At 48.9% G+C, this 25,760-nt stretch overlaps 1 protein-coding gene across 8 annotated transcripts in view; it reads right to left on the bottom strand.

The window, feature by feature from the left end:
• Nucleotides 1–7,731: 7,731 nt before the first annotated feature.
• The window catches only part of SCUBE3 (signal peptide, CUB domain and EGF like domain containing 3), a 34,725-nt gene continuing 16,696 nt past the window's right edge, over nucleotides 7,732–25,760 (bottom strand). The window contains exons 4-23 of one of the 8 annotated variants that reach the window (XM_043591235.1): nucleotides 25,348–25,482; nucleotides 23,603–23,728; nucleotides 23,303–23,419; nucleotides 20,872–20,919; nucleotides 18,375–18,491; nucleotides 16,565–16,687; nucleotides 15,976–16,092; nucleotides 15,357–15,482; nucleotides 14,955–15,071; nucleotides 14,710–14,814; nucleotides 14,302–14,418; nucleotides 13,806–13,964; nucleotides 13,348–13,563; nucleotides 12,813–12,974; nucleotides 12,440–12,607; nucleotides 11,738–11,938; nucleotides 11,160–11,357; nucleotides 10,516–10,668; nucleotides 10,314–10,393; nucleotides 7,732–8,688 (exon numbers count right to left, since the gene is read on the bottom strand). In XM_043591235.1, the coding sequence (XP_043447170.1) occupies nucleotides 8,539–8,688; nucleotides 10,314–10,393; nucleotides 10,516–10,668; nucleotides 11,160–11,357; nucleotides 11,738–11,938; nucleotides 12,440–12,607; nucleotides 12,813–12,974; nucleotides 13,348–13,563; nucleotides 13,806–13,964; nucleotides 14,302–14,418; nucleotides 14,710–14,814; nucleotides 14,955–15,071; nucleotides 15,357–15,482; nucleotides 15,976–16,092; nucleotides 16,565–16,687; nucleotides 18,375–18,491; nucleotides 20,872–20,919; nucleotides 23,303–23,419; nucleotides 23,603–23,728; nucleotides 25,348–25,482 (2,735 nt within the window). In that variant the 3' untranslated portion in view covers nucleotides 7,732–8,538. The remainder of the gene's footprint in view (nucleotides 8,689–10,313; nucleotides 10,394–10,515; nucleotides 10,669–11,159; nucleotides 11,358–11,737; nucleotides 11,939–12,439; nucleotides 12,608–12,812; nucleotides 12,975–13,347; nucleotides 13,564–13,805; nucleotides 13,965–14,301; nucleotides 14,419–14,709; nucleotides 14,815–14,954; nucleotides 15,072–15,356; nucleotides 15,483–15,975; nucleotides 16,093–16,564; nucleotides 16,688–18,374; nucleotides 18,492–20,871; nucleotides 20,920–23,302; nucleotides 23,420–23,602; nucleotides 23,729–25,347; nucleotides 25,483–25,760) is intronic. The other 7 variants (XM_043591239.1, XM_043591236.1, XM_043591241.1 and 4 more) reach the window with 7 other exon arrangements.

Raw genomic sequence — 25,760 nt, 5'->3', positions numbered from 1 at the left:
ACAAGGTGGGAGCCCCGCATCGGGCTCTTTGCTGTCAGCACGAAGCCCACTTTGGATCCTTTCTCCTCCCTACTCCCACCCCTCCACTGCTCACATGCTGTCTCTAAAAACAAATACAAAACATTAAAAAAAAAAAAAAAGTTGATATCTAAATTTTCCATCACAAATTTAAGTACCTGTAGAGGATATAATTTCTGACTTATTATAAATTTTGATGTTTTAAACTAAAACCATTATGTAATTCTTAAGTGTATCCAGTGGACTCCAAATACCCTAAATGTTTGGTGCCTGCCATCATCTATTTAAAAATATATGAACAAGTTCTTTAGCAGAAATTGTATATGGTTCCCTTTCTTCTTGAACTTCTAATTCCATTCACTTCCCATTCAGAACTGTATCCTAATTATATTTGTATGTGTTTTTTTCTTTAAGTTTATTTATTTATTTTGAGAGAGAGCAAGCATGGGGGAAGAGCAGAGAGAGAGAGGGAGAGAATCCTAAGCAGGGTCTTGCTGTCAGCACAGATGCAGAAAGCCCGATGTGGGGTTTGATTTCACAAATTGTGAGATCATGACTTGAGCTGAAATAAAGAGTCAGATGCTTAACCGACTGAGCTAGCCAGGCACCCCAGGATATTTGTGTTTTAAAGACTTATTGATCACTATCACACTTCTTTGCAACAAGAATGAGTATAAATTTAAGATTATTGGCTGTGACCATAGGCTTTAATTGTTAAAAAAAAAAGTCTCATTTGAATTGAATTGTCATTACAGCTATTACTGGTACACAGTTTATTAAACAACATAAATATATTACATAAATTTATAACTTGTGAAACCTGAAAAGTACAATTTTTATTGAAAATGCATTCCTTGGGGCGCCTGGCTGGCTCAGTCAGAAGAGCCTATGACTCTTGATCTCAGGGTCATGCGTTCGAGCCCCACATAGGATGTAGAGATTAGTTATATGAATAAATAAATACTTAGAAAAAGATAATGCATCCCTTAATGAGAAATATGGTGTTTCTCAATTAAGGTATTCATGGATGAGTATTATCTAATGGTAGAAGAAGATAAGGTGCTACTGTTGCTCAGTTCTCTATTTTTTTATTTTTATAGACATAAGCATTGAGAAACCTTGTTCATGTAGTAATTGGGAAAGGAAGAGATTTTTTACGGTAATATTCCTTGAGTCTTTGAACTACTTCTAAATTACATGCCAATAATCACAAAGTGTTCTATTACCAAATACTATTCTAAAGTACTATCAAAAAGAGTCTTTTAATTTTAGTAAAAGCAAAGAATTGGAAACCACTGAACTTGAGAAAGGTTTTGTTTTCAGTTTCAGTCATGTAAAAATTACTATTAGTTACCTGTTACTTTCTCACTCAGAGGCACCTTGTTAATCTGAGATTGATTTTCACACTCTTTTACTTACCGACACAATTTTGGTAAAATTCTTTTATCTTATTATTAACATGTTTTCAGGATCTTTTTGTTAAGATATTGAAGTGCAGGGGCGCCTGTGTGGCTCATTCGGTTAAGCAACCGACTTCGGCTCAGGTCACGATCTCACAGTTTGTGGGTTCAAGCCCCATGTCGGGCTATGTGCTGACAGCTCAGAGCCTGGAGCCTGCTTCAGATTCTGTGTCTCCCTCTCTCTCTGTTCCTCCCCTGCTTATTCTCTGTCTCTCTCTGTCTCTCAAAAATAAATAAACGTTAAAAAAAGTTAAAATATTGAAGTGCAGATTCACTTCAATATGGAAAATACCTGCCATTTGTGGAATTAGCAAAGCCAGTCTTCTTTCAAACCAGTCAGCCAAATCCGACTGACTTTCTGTTAGGAAAAAGTCTGCCTTTATTCTTCAGTTCAAATAAATACGTTAATATTCACTTTAAAGAATATTATAAAAATCACTGGGAAATAAATTAACAGCTTATAAAATAGATTATTAAAAACCAGTTATGATTAAAATTATATAGAGCTAATATTAACATTACAAAACTGTAAAAACAGGATAGTACTGTTTCTCATTATGTAATTTGGAATAATGCTGTATAATATGCAGCTAAATCCACTAGTTAATAAGTAAGAAGTAGGACAGAAGGTATGTTGTCCCTGTGGCAGAAGTGGGTGTGTGTTTGTGCTGAATTCTGATGTTTGGCTTTGGAGAACAATTAAATAAGAATCATGTTTAAAAATCAGAAATAACTCCAAATAAATTTTTTAGACTTCATGATAAATTTCCTATTATGTATTTAATTAAAAAAAAGTATATTGGCTAGGAAATAATGGTTTGAACAGCTAACAAACAATTTGGTTTTGCTAGTAGGAGGTAGAAAATAGTAAAATTTTATAAGATGAAATAAGAGGATTGGTTGTAATAGAAATGTTTTAATATTATTGATTGAAAAAAGAATCCCTCCCTCCTAATGCCCAGGTTCTTATATCCTGGACCATGCATGGAGATTAAGTGTAGGTGAGGGATATGCCTTTCTTTTGTAAAGTAAGGACTATGCTGAAAGAGCGGGTGGAATGGAGAGTATGCATTAAGTAAGCTGGGCTGGTTCTCAAACAGATTCGTTGGGGGGAGGGGGAGATTTCTAATACAAATTGAGGATCTGGGGGGTACCTCGGTGTCTCAGTCGGTTGAGCATCTGACTTCAGCTCAGGTCATGATCCCACAGCTTGTGGGTTTGAGCCCAGCGTCCAGCTCTGTGCTAACAGTTCAGAGCCTGGAGTGTGCTTTGGATTCTGTGTCTCCCTCTCTCTCTGCCCCTAACCCACTGGCATTCTGTCTCTGTCTCTCTCAAAAATAAATAAACATTAAAACAAAAAAAAGTTGAGGATCTGGAAACTTATTACCTTAAAATGCTCCTCAGATTGATTTTCTTGCCCAGTACCTCTTGGAAGGTCTTCACATACCCTTGGAAAGCATTCCTTGGAAAGTCTTTATGTGCCCATTTTAAAGACTGCTTGATATAGTCAGACCCATACTCTACTGGCTCTGATTATACATTAATCTGGGACATCATCATAAATGTCATGGGAATAAGGTGGAAGACTTGGTGTTTTTGGAATAAAAGAGGGTTCAGAAAGAATTCAGAGAGGATGGCCCCCAGTTGATGTAGTCATAATGGCCCTGTATTGGTCCTTGGCTTTGCAGTTCTAGAGACATGATTTTATCAGTCCACAAAAGTGATCATGTTTTGTCACACTAAATCAAACTTACAGGAAGTTAATGTATAAAATAGAATGCCAGTGAATTAATTTATACTCTTAGCCACCAGGTAGACTGGATTCTCTCTCCTGTTGGGAAATGTATGTGGAAAGATCAATTGTAATCAGAATCCTAGGAGTACAGTTTTGTTTTGTTTTGTTTTGTTTTGTTTTGTTTTGTTTTTTAAGAGAAAGAGGGCAAGCAGGGGAGAGAGGCAGAGAGAGAATTCCAGGCAGGCTCCATGCTGTCCTCATGGAGCCCATCACGAGGCTCAAACCCACAAACCATGAGATCATGACCTGAGCCGAAATCAAGAGTCAGAAACTTAACCCACTGAGCCACCCAGATGCCCCAAGGAGTACAGATCTTGAGCATGGCTACTGTTATCAAGCTATGATAACCTGATGCATGGCACATAATAGGAGCTCAATAATTGTGAAGTGAATGCACCTATCCTTTACAGGTGCTCATGGGGAAGCTTGGGATTCTAGTAGACCAACCCAACATTTGATTAGGTAGATTTTTCCTTGTTCCTTTTAAATTGCTATATCATATAGCTATTAAATCCAGTAAAATTTTATGTCAGGAGATTATATAATTGTAACCATTAAGTTTTATCTGTCCTCTCTGAGCCTGGAAAATGGTACCGTTTGTTTGTAAGAGATTGGACATTCCTGTGGTCTAGTGGTAATGGTGGTATGGCTGAATGATATTTTAAAATTCTCTCTGGTGGCCAAGAGTGTACTGCATAAAAAGAACAACCTTGGGTGACTCAGTGCTGGCATTTTGCTGGAGGTAAGACATCTTAATTAGGGAGCCTGTGGCCTGGCTAGATTTGGGGAAATGTACTATAGTGAGAAGAAACAATACCCTAAATATCGTCTACTGCCTTGAAAAATAGAGAGACAAGCCTTTTCAGATTCCAAAATCATTAGGAATAAGATGGATAAATGAAAAAAAAAATTTTTTAAGTTTATTTATTTATTTTGAGAGGGAGGGTGCATGCATGCAAGTTGGGAAGGGGCAGACAGGAAAAGAGAGGAAGCCAAGCAGGTTCCATGCTTAGCACGGAGCCCAACTAGGGGCTCGATCTCACGACTAGGAGATCATGACCTAAGCTAAAATCAAGAGTCAGAAGCTCAACCGACTGAGCCACCTAGGTACCCCATGAAAAAATTTTAAAAGTCCTATCTGGAAGCTAGAAGACACTTTGTTTCCTCAAACCTTTTTCCAGCTCTAGGATAAACTACGGAGACAAAGGAAAAGATGTCAGGCTGAGGAGTTTTATTTAGTATTTTAATAATAATAATAAAAAAAGACAATACAGAATCCAAACATTTCTTTTTACAAGTTCAGATACATTTTTTCCCCAAGTGCAAAATACTCTATGAACTGCATCATTTACTGTTTATTGTTGATTGTGTAGGAGATGCTTACTATATTGGCAGCAGTGGAAGGCAGATATAAATACAACATTTTGAGATTTTTTTTTGCATTAAAAAGAAGCCTCCCACATGATAATGATTATTCTCTGAAACTTCAGTTTAACTCACACAGAAGAATAAAGTTTTCAGTTTGTCCAAACTGCTACAATTTGTGTTGTCTAGATAAGCTGATAATAGAACTGGAAGTTCTATTCTCTCTAATCATATATCTTCTTAAAGGGTTCCTAGTCCAAATAATGGCCCAAGCGCAGGGTGCGCGATCTTTGAGACAGGTCAGATTTAAAGATATCCTTGTGTTGTTTGCTTCCACTTTTCTTTTATTGTGCTTTAGAAAGAAGCCAAGCAGGTTAACATTATTTTCTGCTTATGGTCAGTTATACTCTGTCTCCCTCCCCCTAGTTTGAGCCTGTTATATTGAGGTTAAATAGCGAATACAAAAGTTTGAATGCTCTATAATGTTTTCTGACATTTTGATATACGACCATCCAATCCACTACAGAGTCCCTTCAAACATGAATATGGAGAATACTTCTTACATATAAACAATTTCATTAGGGACAGAGACCATGACTGTATTCCTGAATTTGCAGCAACAAATCTGAGCCTTCATTACCTCAAACTAACTCAATCCTAGGGAAGTCAGAGCAGTGTCTGCCTCTGGGGATTTATAGCTCTGGGGCAGGGCAGCTCAAGTCCAGGCTTTGGTCAGTTCTCTTCTGACTGTGAGAGTTCCCTCACGTTTAGGGAATGGACCAGGCCTAATACGGGAAAAAGGGAAGCAGAGAAGTGAAAAGGGATTGCTGCATCGCTGAGGATTGAAGTGCCTTTCTGATATGCATCACTTGGTGCTCAGAGCCCTTGCAGAAATGGCTTCCCACTCCCAGACCCAGAGCAGCGCAGGTTTTGTACTAGGATAAATGAGGCCTCACAGTACTGCAGTCCTGTAACACCCCGTCCTGCAGAGAGGCCTCGGGACTGGTTCGTGAAAGTTCCCACGTACACCATCTTCTTCCTTCCCCACACTGGTAAAAACCTCTTTTTCTGTCTGACCTGTAAAGGTCTAGAGAATCCCTGAGTGTTGACTCCTCATTCAGTCCACTTAAGCCGTAGTTTGATGCCCTAGGATTGGCTTCCTCCTAGGTTCAGCAGCAGCTTTGCCTGGATGGTTAACCCCCAAGTGGGACGACCTAAATTAAATGTGGACATTAGCAGGTCATTCCCTGCTCACCAGGATCTGTCTTGACATCAGTTAAGAAGCCTAGTGGTCTATACTTTCCATGCTGTGGAAATCATTTGCAGTTCCCAGAAACCATGGAATAAATTATCGGAGGAAGTAGGTTTATGTGTATATATGGGATGACAGGAAAGGAGGAGAGCAAGAAGCAAGACCCTGAAGGCATAAATTGGGAACTACTCTGTTTAACTTTTTAAGAGAGATGCAAAATGGTAGGGAGAGAATCAAAATTATCCTGGCTTCTGGTGGAGAATTAAGATGGTCAGAGCTGATTAAAGCAGTTTTCATGGCATTTCCTGGGAAGTGTGGATACTTCTATTAAATGACCATTTTCTTGCTTGGAAGTAGGTATTTTGTATCTTTTGCAGAGCACTCTTTGACTCAGAGAGACAAAGGAAGCCAGATATTCCACTCCTAAGAGCCATGGCATTGGCTAATGGATATCAGGGGAACTATCTGGGACTTTGGTTACCTACTGCCTAAGGCTGTCTTTGGCTGGTGAATGCTACTGATTAGGTAGTGAGGGGATGGTGTAGGCTTCTTTATTTAGTGTTGCCTCTCCTGGGAGGAGCAGTAGCCTGGACGGTCAATTACAAATGAACCCTAGGAGTTAATTGGTAGCCTTTGATTGAATAGGACTACTTTGATTGAATAGCTTTGGGAGAACTAAAAGGAGCAAATGGGAAATAATTTTATAGGCAGCAGCAGAATGAGGGGAGAATGTGTGCATGATGTGGACTTGGGCATGGACTTGATTCTTCCTTTTGAAAAGCAGTAATGGAGGAAGCTAGGCTTGAAGTCAACGCCGAGAGGGAATGGCAAACAGGTAAGGTAGGCAGAGTGGCTAAGGTCAGGCAAATTTCATGCCTGGGTAACTGTCCGATTCTTGGTTCCCATAGCCATAGCTTGTCTCTAGCCTCAGGGGCCTGAGTCAGCCCATCCCCAGGGGGTTTGTCCTGTGCACACCGAGGAAAACAGGATGAAGGCAGGGAAAAGATGGAGGCTTTCCCTACTTGGGAGTAGAGAATCACTGACCAATTCATCGGCCTCTACAATCATGAGGTCCATGCTGAATCCAGAGAGGCATAGAGATGGCAGGATTGGTTTAGCAAACATAGGTCCCACTCCTTCCTGCTCCATCAAGTCCCCAGAATTACTCTCCTACACATCAGGTGTCTCTGAGCTACAGTTCTGAGTTCCCCCAGCTGAGGGCTCGAGAGGTCTGGATGGCCACTGGTGGGGGAGCAGAGACAGATGTTCCAGCACTCAAGGTGTTCATGAGATTCAAAACTTTTTTTCTTCCACTTCAGACATACACTCTTCTCTCTCGGGCAGCTATAAATAGGGTTGTTCTAATAGAGGAAAAAGAAACAAAAACAAAAAACAAAACCAGAAAACAAAAACCCCTCCCTCTAGACAACATAGGAAGACTCAAAATGATTGCACTTATTAGATGTGGACAGGGTGGGCAGAAGGCTCGCCAAGTGTGCACACATTCCTCTTGCTGCCCACAGCCTGGGGCCAGAGGTAGGTGGCTCTGGGCTGGCTGCAGAGCAGGGTCCTCTTTGGTGGAGCCCACAAGCCATCTGGGGCTACAGGGAAAGATAACTCTGGGGCAAGACCCAGGCTGGCTTCTGGTCACAGCCATGTTTCTTTAAGGACAACACTTAGCAAGGGGAGTAGGGCTCCCCCAGGGAGCACTTAGGTAGGGGTGAGGAGATGGCTGGGCCAGGAAGATAAGTAAGAAAAGGGATTAGTGTTTGAGGCTGGCTTCCCAATTGTTCTGTAGGCTAGTTCTTTAGATGATACATTTTCTTCTTTTTTTTTTTTTCTTCATTTTTTGGTAATGCTTTAAAACCTGGTTTCTGTCCTGCAGAGAGCTATAGTCTTTCTCTTGGGGAGTGACAGCGGCACATTCAACGTGGTAATGCCTGCTGCTTTTCCTCAGTCAGCTGGTGTCCTCTAGCCCAGTGGTCTGGGCCTTTTGTAAGCCCTCATGGATTGGACATCAGGCAGACATGTGGGGGAAGAAGGAGAGGAGCTGTATAGACAAGAAAGCCAGCTGTGTGGGCAGTCCAGGGCTCAGACCATGTGCCCCAGAGGACCGTGCTGGCAATAAGCCTACAAGTCAAAGGCTTCTTTGGCAGAACCCTGGGCGGGGGGCACAGCCAGGGGACATTTTGGCTCCTGACTAGCAAGGCACAACCCTATAATGGCAGAAGCTCTTCTTCCCCCTCCTCATTTCCTACTCGACCCACTTCCTTCAAGGGTTTCTATCACCCTTACAGGCTGATGGGGCCAGGGATGTGAGCTGGTAAAATGGGCAGTGTGGCTGGGAAGGGGACACTGTTCTTTCACCCCTCAGGGGGAATAGAGCCAGCACTTAATGGCTTTTCCAGGGGGCATATAGAAAAAGGGAATGCAGTGAAGAGAGAGAGAGGGAGAAAAAGAGAAGCAGAGAGAGACAGGAAAAGGAAGCTAGAGATACAGAAAGGGAGACTGCTTGGTCTATAGTGATTTTTTTTTTTTTCTCCAAAAAGAAAGAGAGGAGAGAATTCCTCATCTGAGGGTGGGGGCTGCTGGCTCTGAGGGCTAAGGAGTCTGGGGGCTTTAAAACCTGGGTCTTGGGCCTATGGGCACTATTTGTAGGGCCTCAGGAAGCTGGAAACTTTGGAGCGGAGTAGCTTGATGAAGGATTTTGGCAGCATCTCCTTGTGTTTCTCTGTATACTTGAAGTAGTTCTGGGGGTGGGCCAGCACCTCGAAGAAGGCCTTGATGAGCTTCTTGTCCTGCAGAGGATGGCAGGTGGTAATGTCAGCCTCAGCATTGGGGGTGGAAAAGAGGAACACCAGCCTCGACTCAGAAGCAGCCCCTCTTGATGCTAAATAGGCATGCCCAGAAAAGAACTCTGGATTTTCATCCCCACCATCTGTTCCTCCTGTAGAATCCTATAACCTAGTCATTGGCAGCTCCACCCTTCTATTGCTCAGGTCCCAGTCCTTGGAGTCATCCTGAACTCCTCTCTCTTGCCCACAATCACAGCAAATCCTGTTTATTCCACCTTCAAAATATATCTGGGGTCTGACCATTTCTCACAGTCTCCATAGCTACCACCCTGTCCAAGCCATGTTCTCTCTCACTCGGACTACTGCAGCAGCCTCCTAACTGGTCTCCATGCTTCTACCTACCCTTGTTCTTCTACGGACTGTTCTCCCCTACAGCAGCCAGAGTGACTTTTTGGTTTTTAATTAGATCATATCCTCTTTCTGTTCAAAACACTTCTCTGGTTTCTGTTTTCGCTCAGTAAAGCCAAGTCCCTTGCATGGTCCATAGGCTGAACATGATCTGTACCCCACTCTTTGTCCTCCATGCTGCTTTGACTTTCGTACTCTGCTGAGCTACACTGGCCTTCTCAAGGTTCTTGAGCATGCCACACTGCTCCCATGCTCCTTTCCTGATCTTCTAATGCGTAGCCCTTTACCTTATTCAGGTCTTTTCTCAGAGGGCTTTCCTGACCATTCTGTCTAAAACAGCAACACGATGTGTGGAGGGCCTCCTAGGTGCCAGGCACCGTGCACCGAGACTCAGATCTTCTGGCTTCTAGGCTAGTATTCTGATTTTTAAAATAAGAAGTGGGGCTTCTAGCCTCTCATCCCAACTTCAGTCAAAACAACTCCACTACTTTATGTATTGGAGTTCCACAGCACATGTGAAATAAGGGTTCAGATGCTTTAAAAAATGTTTGAAAAGCATTGCTGAAATTTTTTTCTTTGTAGCCTGCAAGTCCTAAGCAATTTTTGTCATTGTGTCTCTTATTTTGAGGATAGTATAAAAATGATCTTATTAATCATAAAGATAAAACTTTTCCTTGCATTGATCATTTATGAAGGGTAATACTGTGGCTAGGACTGTAGTTTCCTAAGTATGATTTTCTCAAACTGGGATCCACAGACCAGGTGTTTAGTTCATTCTTCAGTGTTGGTAACATTTCTTTTCCTTTAAGACAGATCGTATTGAATGGACTCTGAGAAACCCTATGCTAGATCTGCTCCTTTTCTGTGGGAACTGAGGAAAGAGGAAGGGAAGGAAGGTACTTAAGCAGAAGTATCTTTCTATACCTCATTTTCCCTGTATTTCTTGGTGAAACAAGTAGGGGACATTTCACTCCTCATCTTCCCTTTCTCTTCCCCTACAGTGTAAGATAGTACAGTCAGATGGGCAAACTCATTGGGCAAACTCAACTCTCTGTGCCTCAGTTTTCTTATCTGTAAAGTGGGAATGATGAAAGTACCTATTTCATAGAGCTGTTGTATATATCAAATGAGAATATTCATGTAAGCACTTAGCATACTGCCTGCACATTGTTTATATGGTTATTAAATGCTGGCTGTTCTTCTTGTGCACATTCACTTGCCTTTAAAATCTCCTGGTGGTTTTCAGACGCATAGAGCCGGCCATCTCGAACAATGTCTTCTACTAGCTGCTCATAGTCCTCTGCACAATCAACCAAGAGGAGGGGTTTAGGGGTAGAAACAATTCCTGCTCCCCCTGCGCCCTCAAGACTCATGAGCCTCCCCTTTCTCACCCACCTCCCTGGCATTCGTGCCCTTGCTCACCATCATAGGTGACGTAGGGGATCTGGAAGCCACGAGCACTGTTGGCCTCGCTCGTCTTGAAGTTGATCCAGAGCTTCCTGGAGCGGGCCGTGAAAGCAATGGGGCGCTCATAGGTCTGGCAGGTCTCATAGGTGGTAATGGAGGATGGGGAGGCTGGGAAGGCAAGCAGCAGGTCAGGGAAACAGCAGAGCAGGCTACCCAAGCCCTCCTGGAGGAGGGCTGAGTGGGGGAAGGAGTCATGCTGACAGAGACTCTCCCCCATACATGTACTTCCCCCACTCCCCAACGTACACAGGTCCCCTCCCACTGCCCTCCACTTGTTCCACAACTCCTCTTTGACATCCAGGCACTCACAGAGTGTAAGAAATTTGACATTTAAATGAATGGAATGGCAAAAATGCTAGAACAGGAAAGTGAGACATGTAACACTTTTGGAGTTCTAGTCCCAATGCTGGCATTCTTAACTCTGCTCTCCACCAATCACAGAGCACATTCATTGCTGTTCTCCTTTGTTAGCTTCTCCACTTCCAACGCCTCCCTTCTCACTGCCCTAGTTCTTCCTGTACCAGTTTTCCCTCTCTCTGTCCCTCCCTCCCAACCAGATTTGAACTGCCCTTCCCTGGCCCAGCCCTGCAGCCACCCACAGTTCTTTCTCATGACGAGGACGTCCCCACACTCATCCTCAGATGGCAGGAAGATCTCGGGTACCACGATAAGGATCTTGCGCTTGGGTGGGGGGTTGATGTTCCAGACGCACTCCACGCCAGCTGGGTAGTTGCCTGGGTAGTTGGGGGACTCGATATAGCCAGTGAACTCACCCAGCTCCCCACCACACTGGCGATCTGTAACCAAGCCCAGATGGACAGAGCAAGAAAGAGAAGGGAAGTCAGTGGGGGAATGGGTTAGGGATGTTGAAGGATTTTGAAGTGGAAACCAGACACTGTAGGCAACTGCCTTCTGTTTCATCATCTTCAAGTTCTGGGTCCACCTTCCTTCCTGTCCTTTTAGTACCTTCTCATCTCACTTCACCTCTCTCTGTCTCCCCATCACCTATCTCCAGGGAGAGGGTGCCATGGGGCCCAGCCCAGCAAGTGGTCTTAAGATTGAGTGGGATGGGAGAGATGGAGGGTGGGGCTTTCCTGCCCATCCACTCCCTAGCCTTGCTCCCTGTTGGTTTACTTGCCCCACCCCCCACCTCTTCCCATGCCCACTGTTCCCAGACCTCTCTGCCCTTTTTTCCACAGCTTGGCCTGCCACGTACTCTTGCACTGGGCCACACTGGTGGAGCCGTCAAAGTCAGTGCTTGTATTTCCTGGACAGCGGGTGCAGAAGTTCTGACGGAAGTCAGGCTGATAGGAGCCCATAGCACAGCGGATACAGCGATGGATGGTGGTGTTGTAGTAGTGACCAGGGGAGCACTGGACTGCAGGCAAGGGGGAAAGGTAAGCGTTAAGATGGTAGGCAAGTGGGAGTTCTGGGGCACGGGATGAGCAGGACACAGGAGACTGAAGACACCAAAGTTCCTTCCGAGTCCCAACCTTTCTTTGTCACGCCAGAATTGAAGCCTAGGGAAAAACAGACTTACAGAGTGGTTGGCTACCATGCCAATCCTTTTCTTTCAGGCACTGACTGTAGTGCCAAACTTCTAGAAACTCATTGGTAGTATTGAGGGGAATGTGCCACCAGTTCTCCGAAGCAGAGGGGTAAGTGACACTGTTATTTATTCCCTAATTCCCAGACTTGGGACTGGTGGAGGGTCAGGATGTGTCCTATGAGCAGGATGGTCTGGTTGGTCAGGCAGCTGGGCCTTTCCTAGTTTGGGGAAGATGGTGTGCCAGCATACTCAGGTCTACTCTGAGGACTTGGAGAGTTTTTTTTGTAAGCAGTTAAAGTTGGGGAGTCCCCCAGTGTGTAGCCCATTCACCTTTGGTGTCACAGTCTTGGAAGGAGATGGCCCCCTCATGCTTGGTGGTGAGGCCCCCACCACAAGGGAAGCACAAGGTCCGTCCTGCTTCAGGTTGGTACGTGCCGCGTGGACATGGCTGGCAGGGCTTGAACCCATCAACGGAGTATTGGCCAGGAGAGCACTGACCTGCAATGAATCAAGGGCCCAACTCTGATGGGGATGGTCCTGGTCATCCCCACGGGGTCACCCAGTCTCAGGGGACAGAGACACACAAGCAGGATGTTGACTAGGAGAGTGGTCTGGAGCCTGGGCCTGCCCTTGGGAAATCCCATGCCCATGGGCGTCCCAGTGCCCACCCTACCCCACTCTATATTGTTTGTTCCCCTGGCACCTGCACATGTGGTGACGTTGGTGGCTCCGAGAGGCCCGTGGGCATCACTCCCAGGGCAAAGGTCGCAGGAGAGCTGCCCTTCTCTCTCCTGGAAGGTGCCCGCTGGGCATGGCACACACTGCTCCGTCTGGCCGTGGTAATACGTTCCCTGCGGGCAGCTGACTGAGGGAGAGTCGGCCGTGCTAGCCACCCCGCCCCCCTATTTCCCGCCACCCAGGCCTGGGATTCCCCTTCCCGCTTCCCCAGATTCAAGGAGAATCTCTTCGTCTGGGAATAGACAGAATCCTGCTTGGGAAGATCAGGGGCCAATGCCATGTAAAGGAGGGTTGATGGCCCCTCTGGACATGATATCCCTCTAGATTTCAACCTGGGACCTCTCCCCAACCAGGGAGAGGATGATGACAGGCAGGAGGGTCTTGGCTGCCTCACAATTTGAGGTACAACTGAGGCCGTAAAGTGTCCTGCTCTCTGAGTCAGGCCCAAGTTGGGCCTTCCCCGTTCCCCTGCTCCCCCGCTCCCCAGCAAGCTCCCTTACCACACTTAGCCCCAGCACGGTGCTGCCCGGGCCTACAGGCCTCTGCTGGCTCAGCTCGCTCCCCAGCTCCTGGGCCCGGCTTGTGGGCCAGTTCATAATCAAGGCCTGCCAGGCGCAGCAGGAAGCGGTCCTGGTTGATGGACTTTCTGAGCATCTTCAGGGACCCTTTCAGCCGCCGTTCCATTCGCTGTCGGAGGCAAGGCAGTCCACAGCCAGCTGGTGGTAGATGATGGTATGAGTCAGGGAAGGAAGAGAAAGTGGCTGTGAGCAGGAGGGCAGGGAGCAAAGCTAGGAGCTAGGAGGGAGGTGGTAAGAGAGACTGGCTCCTGGGCTTGGTGTTAGGCATGATCTGCCCTTAGTACAAGCTCTGCCCCTTCCCTTTGCTGCTGAGACTTGTGGTTTCCCCACCTCTGACCCCTTGCTTTCCACCCTCCTCCCTGCAGTGCCCCCAGTCCCACCTGTGGTTTCTTCGGCTCTGACCTCTGCCTCCAGTTCCAGGGTGAGCCGAGTGACTTCCTTGCCTGGAGGGGTCCGGGCCCGCCGGCCCTTGCCCTTCCGAGAGGAGTCACACTTGAGGTGGATAAAGGTGATCTGGCAGTCAGAGCAGGGGGCACCACCTGGGGGAGAGGCCTTGTCAACCCCAGGGGCACCCCCTGGGGACAGAGAAGGCTCTCACTCCCAGCTCTCACTTTCCCACCCTAGCCCAAGCAGACCTCACCAGATCTCCGCAACTGTCTCAGTTCACTTTTAAGGTAGGATACCTATTATTTGGTGGAGGGATATCCTGGGACTTCTTCCTTGGGCCCTATGCCTACAAGTGCTTCTTCCCTCTGCTCTGTCCAGAGTTCAGGATGCCAGTGGGTTTTTAGAGATCTCACTAAGCAGAGGAGCTGAGGGGTGGGGGAGGGGTGTGGTGGCCAGACAACCCATTGGAGGGGGGTCCCCAGTCCAGACCTGGTCCCGGGATTCTGCTGGCCTCCTCCGTTTTGCCTTTGTTTCTCAGGTGCAAACGGCATTTGGCGTCCTTGATCTTGAAGGAGGCCCGCTGTTTAACCGACAGCACTGCAGCCTCTAGAGGGATGGCAGAAGCTCAGCACAGCCTGGGGGCGCCGAGGGGGGTGGGTACTGCTGTGGAGGGTATTGAGAAGCTGGGCAATAAGCCACGGGCTTGGCTGGAGAAGGATTATGAGAGCCAGGGGACTCAGATGTTAGGGGCAGAGGGAGCAAGGCAAAAGGGCTGGAGAATGACAGAGCAGGGAAGGGGATCCAGGAAAAAGTAAGACCAGGAGAATTAATGAGGAGAAATCGGGGTTAATAAGCAAGAGAATAAGGTGGGAACAAGGCCTCTGGGCTGGTGCTCACCATGGCAGTGGTTGGAGTTTGTGCTGTTCCCGGTGTGGCCAGCTCGGGCTGGAGTGGCCCTGGGGCTGGGGGTGCCACAGCTCACCGTGAAGCCATTCTCAGACTCTGAGAGAAGGGGGCTGTCACAGCTCTGAGCTGCCCGCCCCCAACGCCTACTGGTTGGAGTAATGCAAGGGAAGCAGGAGAGCTACCTGAACAGCCAGCCTTTCCTCCCTGCCAGCCCTACAGCAACCACCTCTATGTACCTGGCAAAAACCGGGCCCGGGAGGGGCAGGTCAGGGCACAGGTGTCCTTCTTGCCAGACCGGTTGCAGCTGAGCATGGCTTTCGAGGCACCAGGACTGCTCTGACATTTGACCGGCTCTAGGAAGGGGAGAGAGACCTGAGGAGGAGAGGGCCTTCCTCTCCCACCCTCTACACTTGGCTGGTTTGGGAAGAGCATTAGCTACATGCAGAACTGTAACTGTAAACAGAGACTGATGAAGGGATTCGTCACCAGAAACTTCACGTCAGTAACTCAAATGGCTACATTCTACTCCCCTACTACCTTACCCCTTCCTTGGCATGGAACTCCCCACTTTCCAGGACCCCAATTCCCACCCCCCAAAAATGTAGTGCCAGCTCTGGCCAGCAGAGGGTGCCGCCCACCTGTGCAATCTTTGCCATTCCAGTGCAGCCGGCCCTGGCCTGCGGGGCAGGTACACTGGTAGCTGCCTGGAGTGTTGATGCAGCCAAAGCGGCAGCCTCCCCGGTTGATGCTGCACTCATCCACATCTGGGGGAAGGAGGAGGGAGACACCAACAATGGTGGGGGAGTAGGAGCCAGGGAGTGGGCAGTGAGTGAGGACCTTTGGTGAGAGTTCCAGGCACTCCAAGATGATTACTGGCTTGAGAAAAGCTCAAGCCTAGGATCTCCTTCCTTTATCTCTGTCCCCAAAGAACGATTGAGAAGCGGCCAAGCTGACAAGCTTTGTAAACCCTGCCATTCCTTTCTGCCACTGGGGCTGTATTTGAGAGTTCAGGATGGGAGTGGGAGTCAAGAAGCAGCGTTGGGATGGGAGATAGAAATTTTGGAGGTAGGATGCTGTTCCCTGATCTCCTAGTCTCCCGGTTGTCTTAATTTCTCCCATTTATCATGATGGATGCAGACATGGCACATGCACCTGGGGATTGCCCAGAGCCAACGAGCCAAATCAGGAACTCATTCAACTGAAGGGTGTGGAGGTGAGAGGGGACAGGTGGCTGAGGGTCTAAACTTGCTGGCTTACCCCCACAGTGGGTGACACCATATAGCAGGTAGCCATGATGGCAGAGGCACTGGAAACTTCCTGGTGTGTTGACACATATGTGGTCACAGGTTCGATCAAAGGAACACTCGTCTATATCTGGAAGAATAAGGATTCAAGCCACTGAATCTGTCTTGGGGCATTTGACCCTGCAGCCCCTTGCTCAGGTGAAGGACCCAAACGAGGGGCCTTGGCCCTCCCTCATGGCCCAGCCCTAAGATCAGTGATTTAGCAATGCCTACCCATCCCCTGTGCCCCCTCTACTTGTAGTCTTTGGAGTCAGGAACTGTGAGATCTGGTCTGTGGATCAGGGTCACCACATGTGGTTAGGCAGGTTGGATCCTGCCAAGGATTTGAAGTGCAGTGAAATCCATCCCTCCTTGCCAAAAGCAAGGTAGAGTTGGTCATCAAGAGCAAGGGGTACATTTGCTAATTTGCAGCATGACACTGCCCGTGGAGGCTCTCCACAGTGTCTATTGACTTCCTCAGACTCTGGCCCTCTGGCCTCCTTGAAGCTCTCCTAGCCCCAGAACCTCTCCTAAGGCTTTCCCCTTGGCCCAAGTCTGCTCACCCTGGCAGTTCCTCTCATTGATGAGAAGCTTATAGCCCTTCTTGCAGCTGCATTCAAAGCTGCCCACTGTGTTGCGGCAAATGTGGTCACAGCCCCCGTTGTTCAAGCGGCACTCATCTATGTCTGGGAAGGCAGGACAAAGTAGAGAGAACCAAAGGTGATACCACAGGCTGGGGACAGATAAGGAGACAACATCCCTCCCTCCCTCACAGAGACTGAGAAAATCAAGCAGAGCTCTGGGCCTGCCCTTCTGACTCCTCTCTCACTCTCTGGTCTGTTTCTTCCCTGCTCATGGAATCTGTGGCCATTAGGACCAGTTTCTTTCCTGGAAATGAGCCCTCCCAGAAGGGGACAGATAGGAAGCAGAGTCAGGCCTTCAAGGACTGCCTGGAGTAGGAAGCAGGATGGCATTTGAACTACAGGGCTAGTTTCTGCCCCTCACTCTGTGTGGATGGCACTTCCACAAAAGGCTGGTGGATAAGGCTTATATTTTCCCTGTCCCTGACCCCTGCCTAGCATAAGAGCCCGGGGCAGTGGGCAACAGGGCAATGGTGGGGGGGGGGGGCACAGAGAGGTGGAGATTCAAAAGTGAGCCCCTCAGAGAGGAGGAGCTAGGAGAGAGCCGGCAGGAGGACCTCCAGGAGAGCCAGTGAGGCTGGGTAGCTGATGGGGGAGGGGCAGGGGCCAGGCAGGGGGCTGGACTGGGAGGTCTGGAGAGGCTCAGGCCTGAGGCGGCTTTCAGCACTAGGAAGGGAAGGGGGGGGGGGGCGGGCAGTGAGCAGCTTCCTTCCTGAGGTCAAGTTCCCCAAGCTGGTGGCAGACAGGACCCAGGCTATTCACCCTTACTTGGGGGAGGGGGCAGAGAGGGCAGTCTTCCACTTCACTCTTAGCATACCTGTCAACAGTCCTTCCCAGCAGGAAACCTCTCAACTCTAGCTGTCTGACCTGCTGCCCCAGCCCTCCCCGTCTCCCCATCCTTTCTGCCAGCTGTTGGGCCAAAAGACACAAAGAAGGAGCTCAGTCCTCTTTCCAGTCCTCCTTGTGACCAGGGGACACAGACCTGATGAATCATTATTTTCAGTATGGCTACTCTTCCTTTTTCCTCCCCACTCCACCTTTCTCCCAGACCTGGCTAATTAAAAGGAGGGGAAATAGGATGGACAACATGGGAAATTATACCATAATGATAACTATCATTTGTCAGGTACTGTTCTAAGTACTTAATATATAATCTTTATATAACTGATCTAATCCTTACAACAAGTGCCATTATTATAGTGGAACTGAGGCACAAAGACACTAAGTAACTTGCCCAGGATTGCAGAGCTGGGATCTGAACCCAGGTAACCAGTCTCCAGCCTCAGTGCTTCCACTGCTACCCTATTCTCCCTCTGACCAGTATAGCCTTCCCAGTGGGAAGGTCTGGGGAATGTGGGTTATGAAGGTTATGGAACACATCTGTGACCTTGTACACACATAGCCAGGGCTCAAATATCCTTCTAGACCCAGGGACAAATGAGAATAACATGTTCATTAACCAAGAGGGCTAGGGACCCAGAGCGGGATAGAAATGAGAGTAAGGAAAACAAGGTAGGGTGTGGGCAGCGGGCACTAAAGGACTGGCTGGACTTTTGTGCCCCTTGAACTAAACTGGGAAAGGTGGACAAGAGACAAGCCTTAGCCATGCTCCCAGATCTTTCTAATCAGGATAGCCTCCAGGGGGTTGAGGAGGTCCTATAATAGGTACTAGATCTCTGATCCCAGCCTCAGCCCCCTCACCCCTATGCTCTGGTCCTCTGAGAGCCCTTACCTTTGCATGTCTTCCTGTCTGGCTGCAGCATGAAGCCCACAGGGCAGCTGCAGTGGACACCCGTCGCTGCATCGTGGCACTTACTGTCACAGCCCCCATTGTTGACAGCACAGGTCTCTGTTTAGGAGGGAGGTGGGGGATGGTAATGGGGTTATTGGCTTGGAGGAGTCCCAAACTTAAGGGTAGTAGAGAGTGCAGAGGCCTGAGGGAAGGCCTGAGCTGCCTCCCTGTGCTTTAGAAGGAGCACTCAGTGAAGGCTCCCAGCCCCCTTCCTCCCATGGCTCCCAGCCCCCAGCCCCTCACAAGTGCAGCCAAGCAGTCCACTTCCCTGCCCCCTACTTGATTGAAACAAGGTGGACAGCAGTGAGGCAGGTACAAGCCAGAGCTGTCAGGCAGGAATGTGCTGAGGGGGTGGAGGAGGTGGAGAGGGGAGGGTGCAGGGAGGGATGGGAGCTAAGTAAGGGTGGTTCTCAGCCGCCAGGGAACAAGAAGGGACAGATAAAAGTTTCCTCCTCTTTCCAGTGACTATCTCTGTGGTGGTTGGGGGGGGGGGGGTCATAGTGGGGCAATCTTGGGAAGAGTGAACCTAGTGATTCTGGAGACAGCTGAGGGATTGCCCAGCTGTCTTAAAAAAAGATCCCAGTTCCAGGCCTGACTGCTCATCCTCAGAGGAGAGGCACATATTTGGTCATTTCCCAGCCCCTCCCCAGCTACCTCCCAACACCTCCCAAACCTTCCTTTTAGTTCCAGATGGAGATAAGCTGGCTGTTCTGTTGTTGTTTTTCTTTCCTAATGGGGAGAGATTGTCTAGGTAGGGGAGGGGGCCAAAAGAGAAGAAGAATTCAGAGGAGGAGGCAGGGTGTAAGAAAGTAGATGAAAGAGTTAGAGAACCTCAGAGCTAGGTCTCTTCTATTGCCCCCTCTTGACTGGTAAGACTCCTTTGCTGAGGGGTCAGAATAGAGGGAGTATGGATAGGTCACTCTCCCTATCTTCTGCATTCTGCAAGACATAAACAAGTTTAAACTGCAGCTCAGGAGAATGAGTTGAGCCCAGGGAAAAACCATCAGTTCAAATAGTGCAAGACCCCTCCCCCTTCAGGGACTCTGGAGGAGGTGTGGGCCACCCTCTAAGGGCCCTAGAATTCTCCCATTGGAAAGACAGAATCCCAAACCCTCTCCTGGGGAAGAAAGGAGAGTGGTTCTCCAAATCTGGGGAACTGAATGAGAAAAGCACCAGAGAACTATCATTTTCTTAAATCTTTGACTCCTAAAACTCAGGTCCAACCCTTGTCACCAAGGAGACCACCAAAGCAAGGGTTCCAGAAGAAGCCCAACCCTGCCTGTGGGTCCCTGGTCATGCCCCAGTTACTCAAATGCCCAGGTCTGGGAGCAGCCACAGTGGGATCTCTTGTGTGTCACTTACACCTTAGTCTCCTGAAGTTCCCCAAGACCATGGGAGAAACCTGGGAGGGAATGTTGAGTTCAGGCTCCAAGCCTAGCCATTCCCCCCAAGAGTGCTCTTAGTAGAAGGAGAGGTGCCCCCAAGGCCTGGAGCAGGGGGAGGGGAACAGATCCTGTGCTAAGACTAGGTAGGTTCTGAGGGATCCAAGGTGAGGAGCAGCAGAGCTGGCACAACACACATCTCAGGTCAGACGAGGAAGCTGGGTACAGCTGCCCTCCCCTGCAGGGCAGCATTAGCCAGGGCAGGGTTGAGACGGCAGGATGGCACAGCCTCAACCCTTTGCTCTTCAGGTCGCAGTATGAAACCACAGTTTAATCTGTGCTGATTCTGTGCCAGGCACTTACTAGATGCTCTGCACACACTGTCTCAATCATCTCAGCAACCCCAAAGGAGAAAACTCTCATTCTCCCTGTCTACAGAAGAGTAAACTAAGGATCAGAGAAGAAAGTAGCTTGCTTGAGGTCATATGGTTAGAAAGTGGCAGAGGCAGGATTCAAACTCAGGTCAGTCTGAATTCAGATGTCATGCTTGTACCCATTATGGTGGGACAGAATGGCGAGTGATGCTGGGGCTGTGAGCTGGTGTGGGGGGAACCCAAGGAAGCAGCCTCAACGAGGGATGGCATCTAACTCTATCCCACCCCTAACTCAGCCACCTAGTGGGCACAACGGGTAAGATGGAGCTGCTGGGTTTTTTGCTGTGTAGAAGGCAGAGAGAAGGGAGGGGCAGATGGCTGGGAACAGGTGAGGTGTTAGAAGGTGGGTGAGGGAGAAGGTGGGAGGAGGAGAGAGCATGAGAGGAGGACAGTGACAGGAACAAAGACAAAACCAACACGAAGGCTCCTGGGCCAGCTCTTGGGGACTCAGGTTTCCTGTCACCCAATGGGCCCAGTACCGAGACTGCAGGGGAGCCCTGCTAATAGGCTAGAGTCCAGTCAGGCTGGGCCCAGTGGGCATGCGGTTAGTGGGAGCCCCAGCGGGTTAGCCCTTCCCCTAGCAAGCCAGTGAGAGCAAGCGGAGAGAGCAGACATATTTACCATTAGAAACGGCCTGAGGGGGGATGTGCTGCTCTAGCCGCCTTTCCCCTGTTTGACATTGTAAAAAAGCTGTTTAGATGCTGGGCAGCAGCCACTGTGGCCCACTGTGCCCCAGCCCCCTCCCCACCCTCCTCCACCACCATGTAGACCCAAACCACTAGCCCCAAATGATGAGCCCTGAGACTCCTATGCTTCATTCCTCAGCCTTGTCCTGCCTGGTATCCTCAAAGAAGCCAGGCTCCCACCAGGTGACTGATGGGAAACAGTCTCAGAGAGGGGCAGTCATGGGCCCAGTACCACACAGCATGCCAAAGGCAGAGCTGGGATGCAATCTCAAATCTTACAAGCTGCCAAATCCCGAAGGGGCCCACCCTTTCTGCTTAACTGTACTGCCCTCTCAGTCTCCCCACTAAATCTGAATGTCTTGGTGGCCCCAAACAATGATGTTTCCTCCTACCAGGGCTGGGGAGAAACATGAGATCAGGGCAAGGCAAAATAAGTTCTGTTGGAGAAGAGGGAGAGGAACTCGGGAAGGACATAGCCATGAACCCTAGGACCTCCTCCTTTGCTCTCTTCTGCCTCACTTGGCCATGGTCCAGAAGACAGAATGGGTCTTGCATTAGAGAAGAGCTCAAGCTTACAAGGGGGTATTTTCAAAATCAGCCATGCTCAGGACGATCTGAACAGGGGGACACCAGAGGGGGATCTGGCCCCACATTCATGGGTCCCGAGCTCTGTCCTGACACATGCAGCTTTTCTTTGGGGACTGCATGCAGTTTCTTTTGGGAGACTCTGGGGATGTGTGAGTGTGTCCAGGGGATGGTGGAGGGTTTAGGAAGCAGAAGATTTAGGCTTAGGAGGAAAAAGATGAAAGGAGCTGGAACAAACCAGCCAGGAGAAGGTGACAGGAGGACCTAAAAATGTTCTAGGGTCTTTGAAGAGTTAGTTCAGAGGGAAACGTGTAGCAGGAGGGGGTTTAATTAAAGAAGTTTAGAACTGTGTGTACAAGTCTCTGAAGCAGGTACTTGAAGGACACCTTTAAAAACATTTTTTTTTTAATGTTTGTTTATTCTTGAGAGAGACAGACAGACAGACAGACAGAGACAGAGCATAAGTGGGGGAGGGGCAGAGTGAGAAAGGGAAACAGAATCTGAAGCAGGCTCCAGGCTCTGAGCTGTCAGCACAGAGCCCGATGCAGGGCTCAAACCCATGAACTGTGAGATCATGACCTGAGCTGAAGTCAGATGCTTAACCGACTGAGCCACCCAGGCACCCCTTTGAAAGACCCTTTTAGCAGCAGCATCTGCTCCCCTGTTCTCATGTCTGGGGGTTAAGGCAGTGCCGTCTGCAGAGATGGGCCGGGTCTCTGGAGTGAGATGGGGACAGTTTGGTTCTGAAGGTGAATATCATGTCTGTAACAAATACACAGAGTGACTGTGTTCACACCTCCTCACCCTCAGCATGTTGTAGCCCATGAGATGAATGGCATCTGTTGGTGCCCACAGACCAAACTTGCCCTTGCCTGGCTCAAGACACAGCCCTTGTCCCTGCCCAAACTCTTCTCTTTCACCTCCCACTTCTCCAAAGGGACACCTGTCCCCGTTGTGTTTCTCAGCACTCTGTGAGCACACAGTAATCGGCCTTCACAAAAGACCTAAAGGCATAAGGCATTAGGAATTAAACGTCAGGAACTAAGGAATTAAGCTCATTTCTGGTACCTGAAAGTATGTGAGGGAAGGCCTAGGAATTCAGGAAAAGGGATCCAGGTGTTAAGAAGGCCCTGGAGCAGGGCAATAGGAATGGAAGGCTGGAGCTGGTGGGGAAGTGAAGGGCTACAGGCAGAGGTGAGAGAGTACCACTGAGATGCGGAGGAAATAGGAGGAAATGAGGGCTAGGGTAAGGGCAGTGGACAGGGAGACACAGCACAGACAGGAAGAAGAAACCTGGAGTCAGGAAACCCCATTTGTCAGTCCCGGGATGGTTGTTCCAGGAGAGAACACTCTCTGCCACCCTCAGTTCCAGAGTGGGGACAGTGGGCTGTGACAGCTCCCATCTTACCACACTAGTCAACCAGGGCCTTTGGTCAGGCTTTCCCAGCTGCACTGCCCCAGCTCTCCTCCCCTTCTCGGGCACAGCCTTGGTCAACAAGCACCTCTGCTAATTAGTCCCAGTTTGACAACACTTTCTCCTGGATAAAGAGGATGGTGGGGCTCCAGGGGTGGGGCAGGAGAACTAATGGGTCAGGGAGGAGAAGAGGGTGAGCCCTGCGATCTCTCAGAGTCATCCCTCACTAGACCTGGCCTCGTCTGGGTCTTCAGTACACTCACCAGTCATTCTGTGCCCAGCACCTGGGTCCCATGCGTTCCCCCTCCCCTGGTTCCCAACCCCCACTCCCAGCACAGGTGGCCTTGAGTTCACCAGCCTCACCCACCGATGCACGTCTTCCCGTCGGTATGGAGCACAAACTTGACATGGCAGCCGCACCGGGGACCCTGCTCTGTGTCATCGCACGTGTGCTGGCAGCCACCATTACCATAGTTGCATGTCACTGTGCAGAGAGGGCAGGAGGCCTGTCAGCTTGCTTTTCCTTGGGTGCCACATATCTGGAGACTGACTCTCATATCTAGTTGCTTCTCCCATGCTCCCTTTTCCTCCCACCTCTTGCTGCTGAGTCCCTACACCCTTCCTCTTCGTTGCTTCTTCTCCCCAACGACCATCCCAATTATCTCACGTTTACAGTCCCGTTGGTTCTTGGTGAGTTCGAAGCCAGGGCGGCATTCACAGGCAATACCCCCTTTGGGTGTCTCCCGGCAAATGTGAGCACAGCCATGGTTCTTGTTCATGCAATTCATTCCTTCTAAAAAGGAAGAGGAGGGAGGTGAGTGCTCTATATTCCTTAATGCCTAGTGGAAGAGGAACTAGTGGGGTAGCTGGGGCCTAGGAAATTGAGAGAATCCACTGGGGCTGCAACACAGACAGGAGACACCAGTCCCTGTCCTGCTCAGAGCTGGGTGCTAATGAGCCATTCTCAGTGATGTATAGGTATTGATACCCAGCCCTCCAAAACCCTGCACGAGCACCCTCTCCTGGAGACAACAAAAAAGTAGTGTCTAATAGTTACATACTAGTGGATTTAGGAAGGACCCAGAAAAATAAAAAACATCTCTTGGGGCATCTGGCTGGCCCACTCAGTGGAGCATGTGACTCTTGATCTTGGGGTTGTGAGTTAGAGCTCCGCATTGGGCTCTTTGCTGTCAGCATGGAGCCTGCTTCGGATCCTCTGTCCCCCCCTCTCTCTGTCCCTAACCCTCTTGTGTGTGCATTCTCTCTCCCTCTCTCCCTCTCTCTCCCTCTCTCCCTCTCTCCCTCTCTCCCTCCCTCCCTCTCTCCCCCTCCCTCCCTCTCAGAAATAAACATTTTAAACTGTTAAAAAAAAAAAAAAGAAAAAAACTTACGGGGTGCCTGGGTGGCTCAGTTGGTTAAGCATCCGACTTCAGCTCAGGTTATGATCTCATAGTTCATGGGTTCAAGCCCTATGTCGGGCTCTGTGCTCACAGTTCAGAGCCTGGAGCCTGCTTCAGAGTCTATGTCTCCCTCTCTCTTTGCCCCTCCCCCACTTGCACTCTGTCTCTCTCTCTCTCTCTCTCTCTCTCTCTCAAAAATAAATGAACATTAAAAGAAAACTTTAAAAAACTCAAAAAAATAAAAGTAAAATCTTTAAAACAAACAAACATGATTTCCCCTCAAAGAGCTTTCAGTCAAACTGGGAAGAAGATAACAATGTGAGTGGGAAGAAATTGGTACAGATTTTTTACTATAGAAATTACTATAAGATTTGCTTTAAAGTAAACTCTGTGCCCGATGTGGGGCTCCAACTCATGACCCGTGATCAAGAATCACATGCTCTACCAACTGAGCCAGCCAAGTACCCCTAATTACTATAAGATTTTATTCAACAAATATTTATTAAGCTCCCACTGCACGCAGAGCAGTGTATTAGGTTCCAGAGATACAAAGATAAATTAGACATAGTCCCTGCCCTCAGGGATGTCATAGTCAGTGTTGTGGGGGGGAGGCTGCATCACAGAAATAGACAACAGTATTCCACTATTCTTGCCTCACCCTCCCTATCCAATTCAAGGAATAAGGCATTAGTGAGCCCATCAGATAACGGCAGCTTAGAGCCCAGATATCTATACTTAGGCACGACATCCACCTTGGGTCTGACACAGAGGATGCCCCATAGTAACCTCAATCCCACACTGATCCCAACCCCAGATGGATTCCCCCAGATTTTGCTCCAGCACAACATCTGTCTATGGAGCCCTTAGGATGTGATGGGTTGAGGGACAAGAGAAGGAGCTAGTGGGGTTGAGAATAGAGGATGAGACCCAGGGGGTCCTGAGGGAAAGCTCCCCAGCAGGTAGAGAGAAGCCTGGGAGTTCAGGGGTGGGACCTCTCAGGTCATGGGCTGACCTTCTGGCCGCTGGATGCAGGTGTGCTGGTTGTCGCTGAGGAAGAAGCCCTCCCGGCAGTGGCACTCATAGCTGCCCATCATGTTGACACAGCTCTGCTGACAGCCACCATTGCCCTCGGCACACTCGTCCACATCTGTGTAGGATAGGTGGTTGGTGAGGCCATGGGGTGCAGGCCAGGCTCCAGAGTATGCCCTGAGACTTCAGCACCAAGGGCTGAAACAGTCAAGAATCTAGCACACACTTCCCGACTCTAATTCAGCACCCAGCCTCAGGCCAGCAAGTTCTCACCCACTCATCAGCTAATGTTTCACTGTTTTTGAAGAGGCCACCCAAAGAGGGCAGAGCTGGGGAGCTAAACAGTTGGAGAGGGGACATTTAAACCTGGCTCACTTAGGTGAAGACTTGCCTCCC

Source organism: Prionailurus bengalensis, chromosome B2 (genome assembly GCF_016509475.1).
Source record: "Prionailurus bengalensis isolate Pbe53 chromosome B2, Fcat_Pben_1.1_paternal_pri, whole genome shotgun sequence".
Taxonomy (NCBI): domain Eukaryota; kingdom Metazoa; phylum Chordata; class Mammalia; order Carnivora; family Felidae; genus Prionailurus; species Prionailurus bengalensis.
This window is presented reverse-complemented; position numbering and strand designations above follow the sequence as displayed.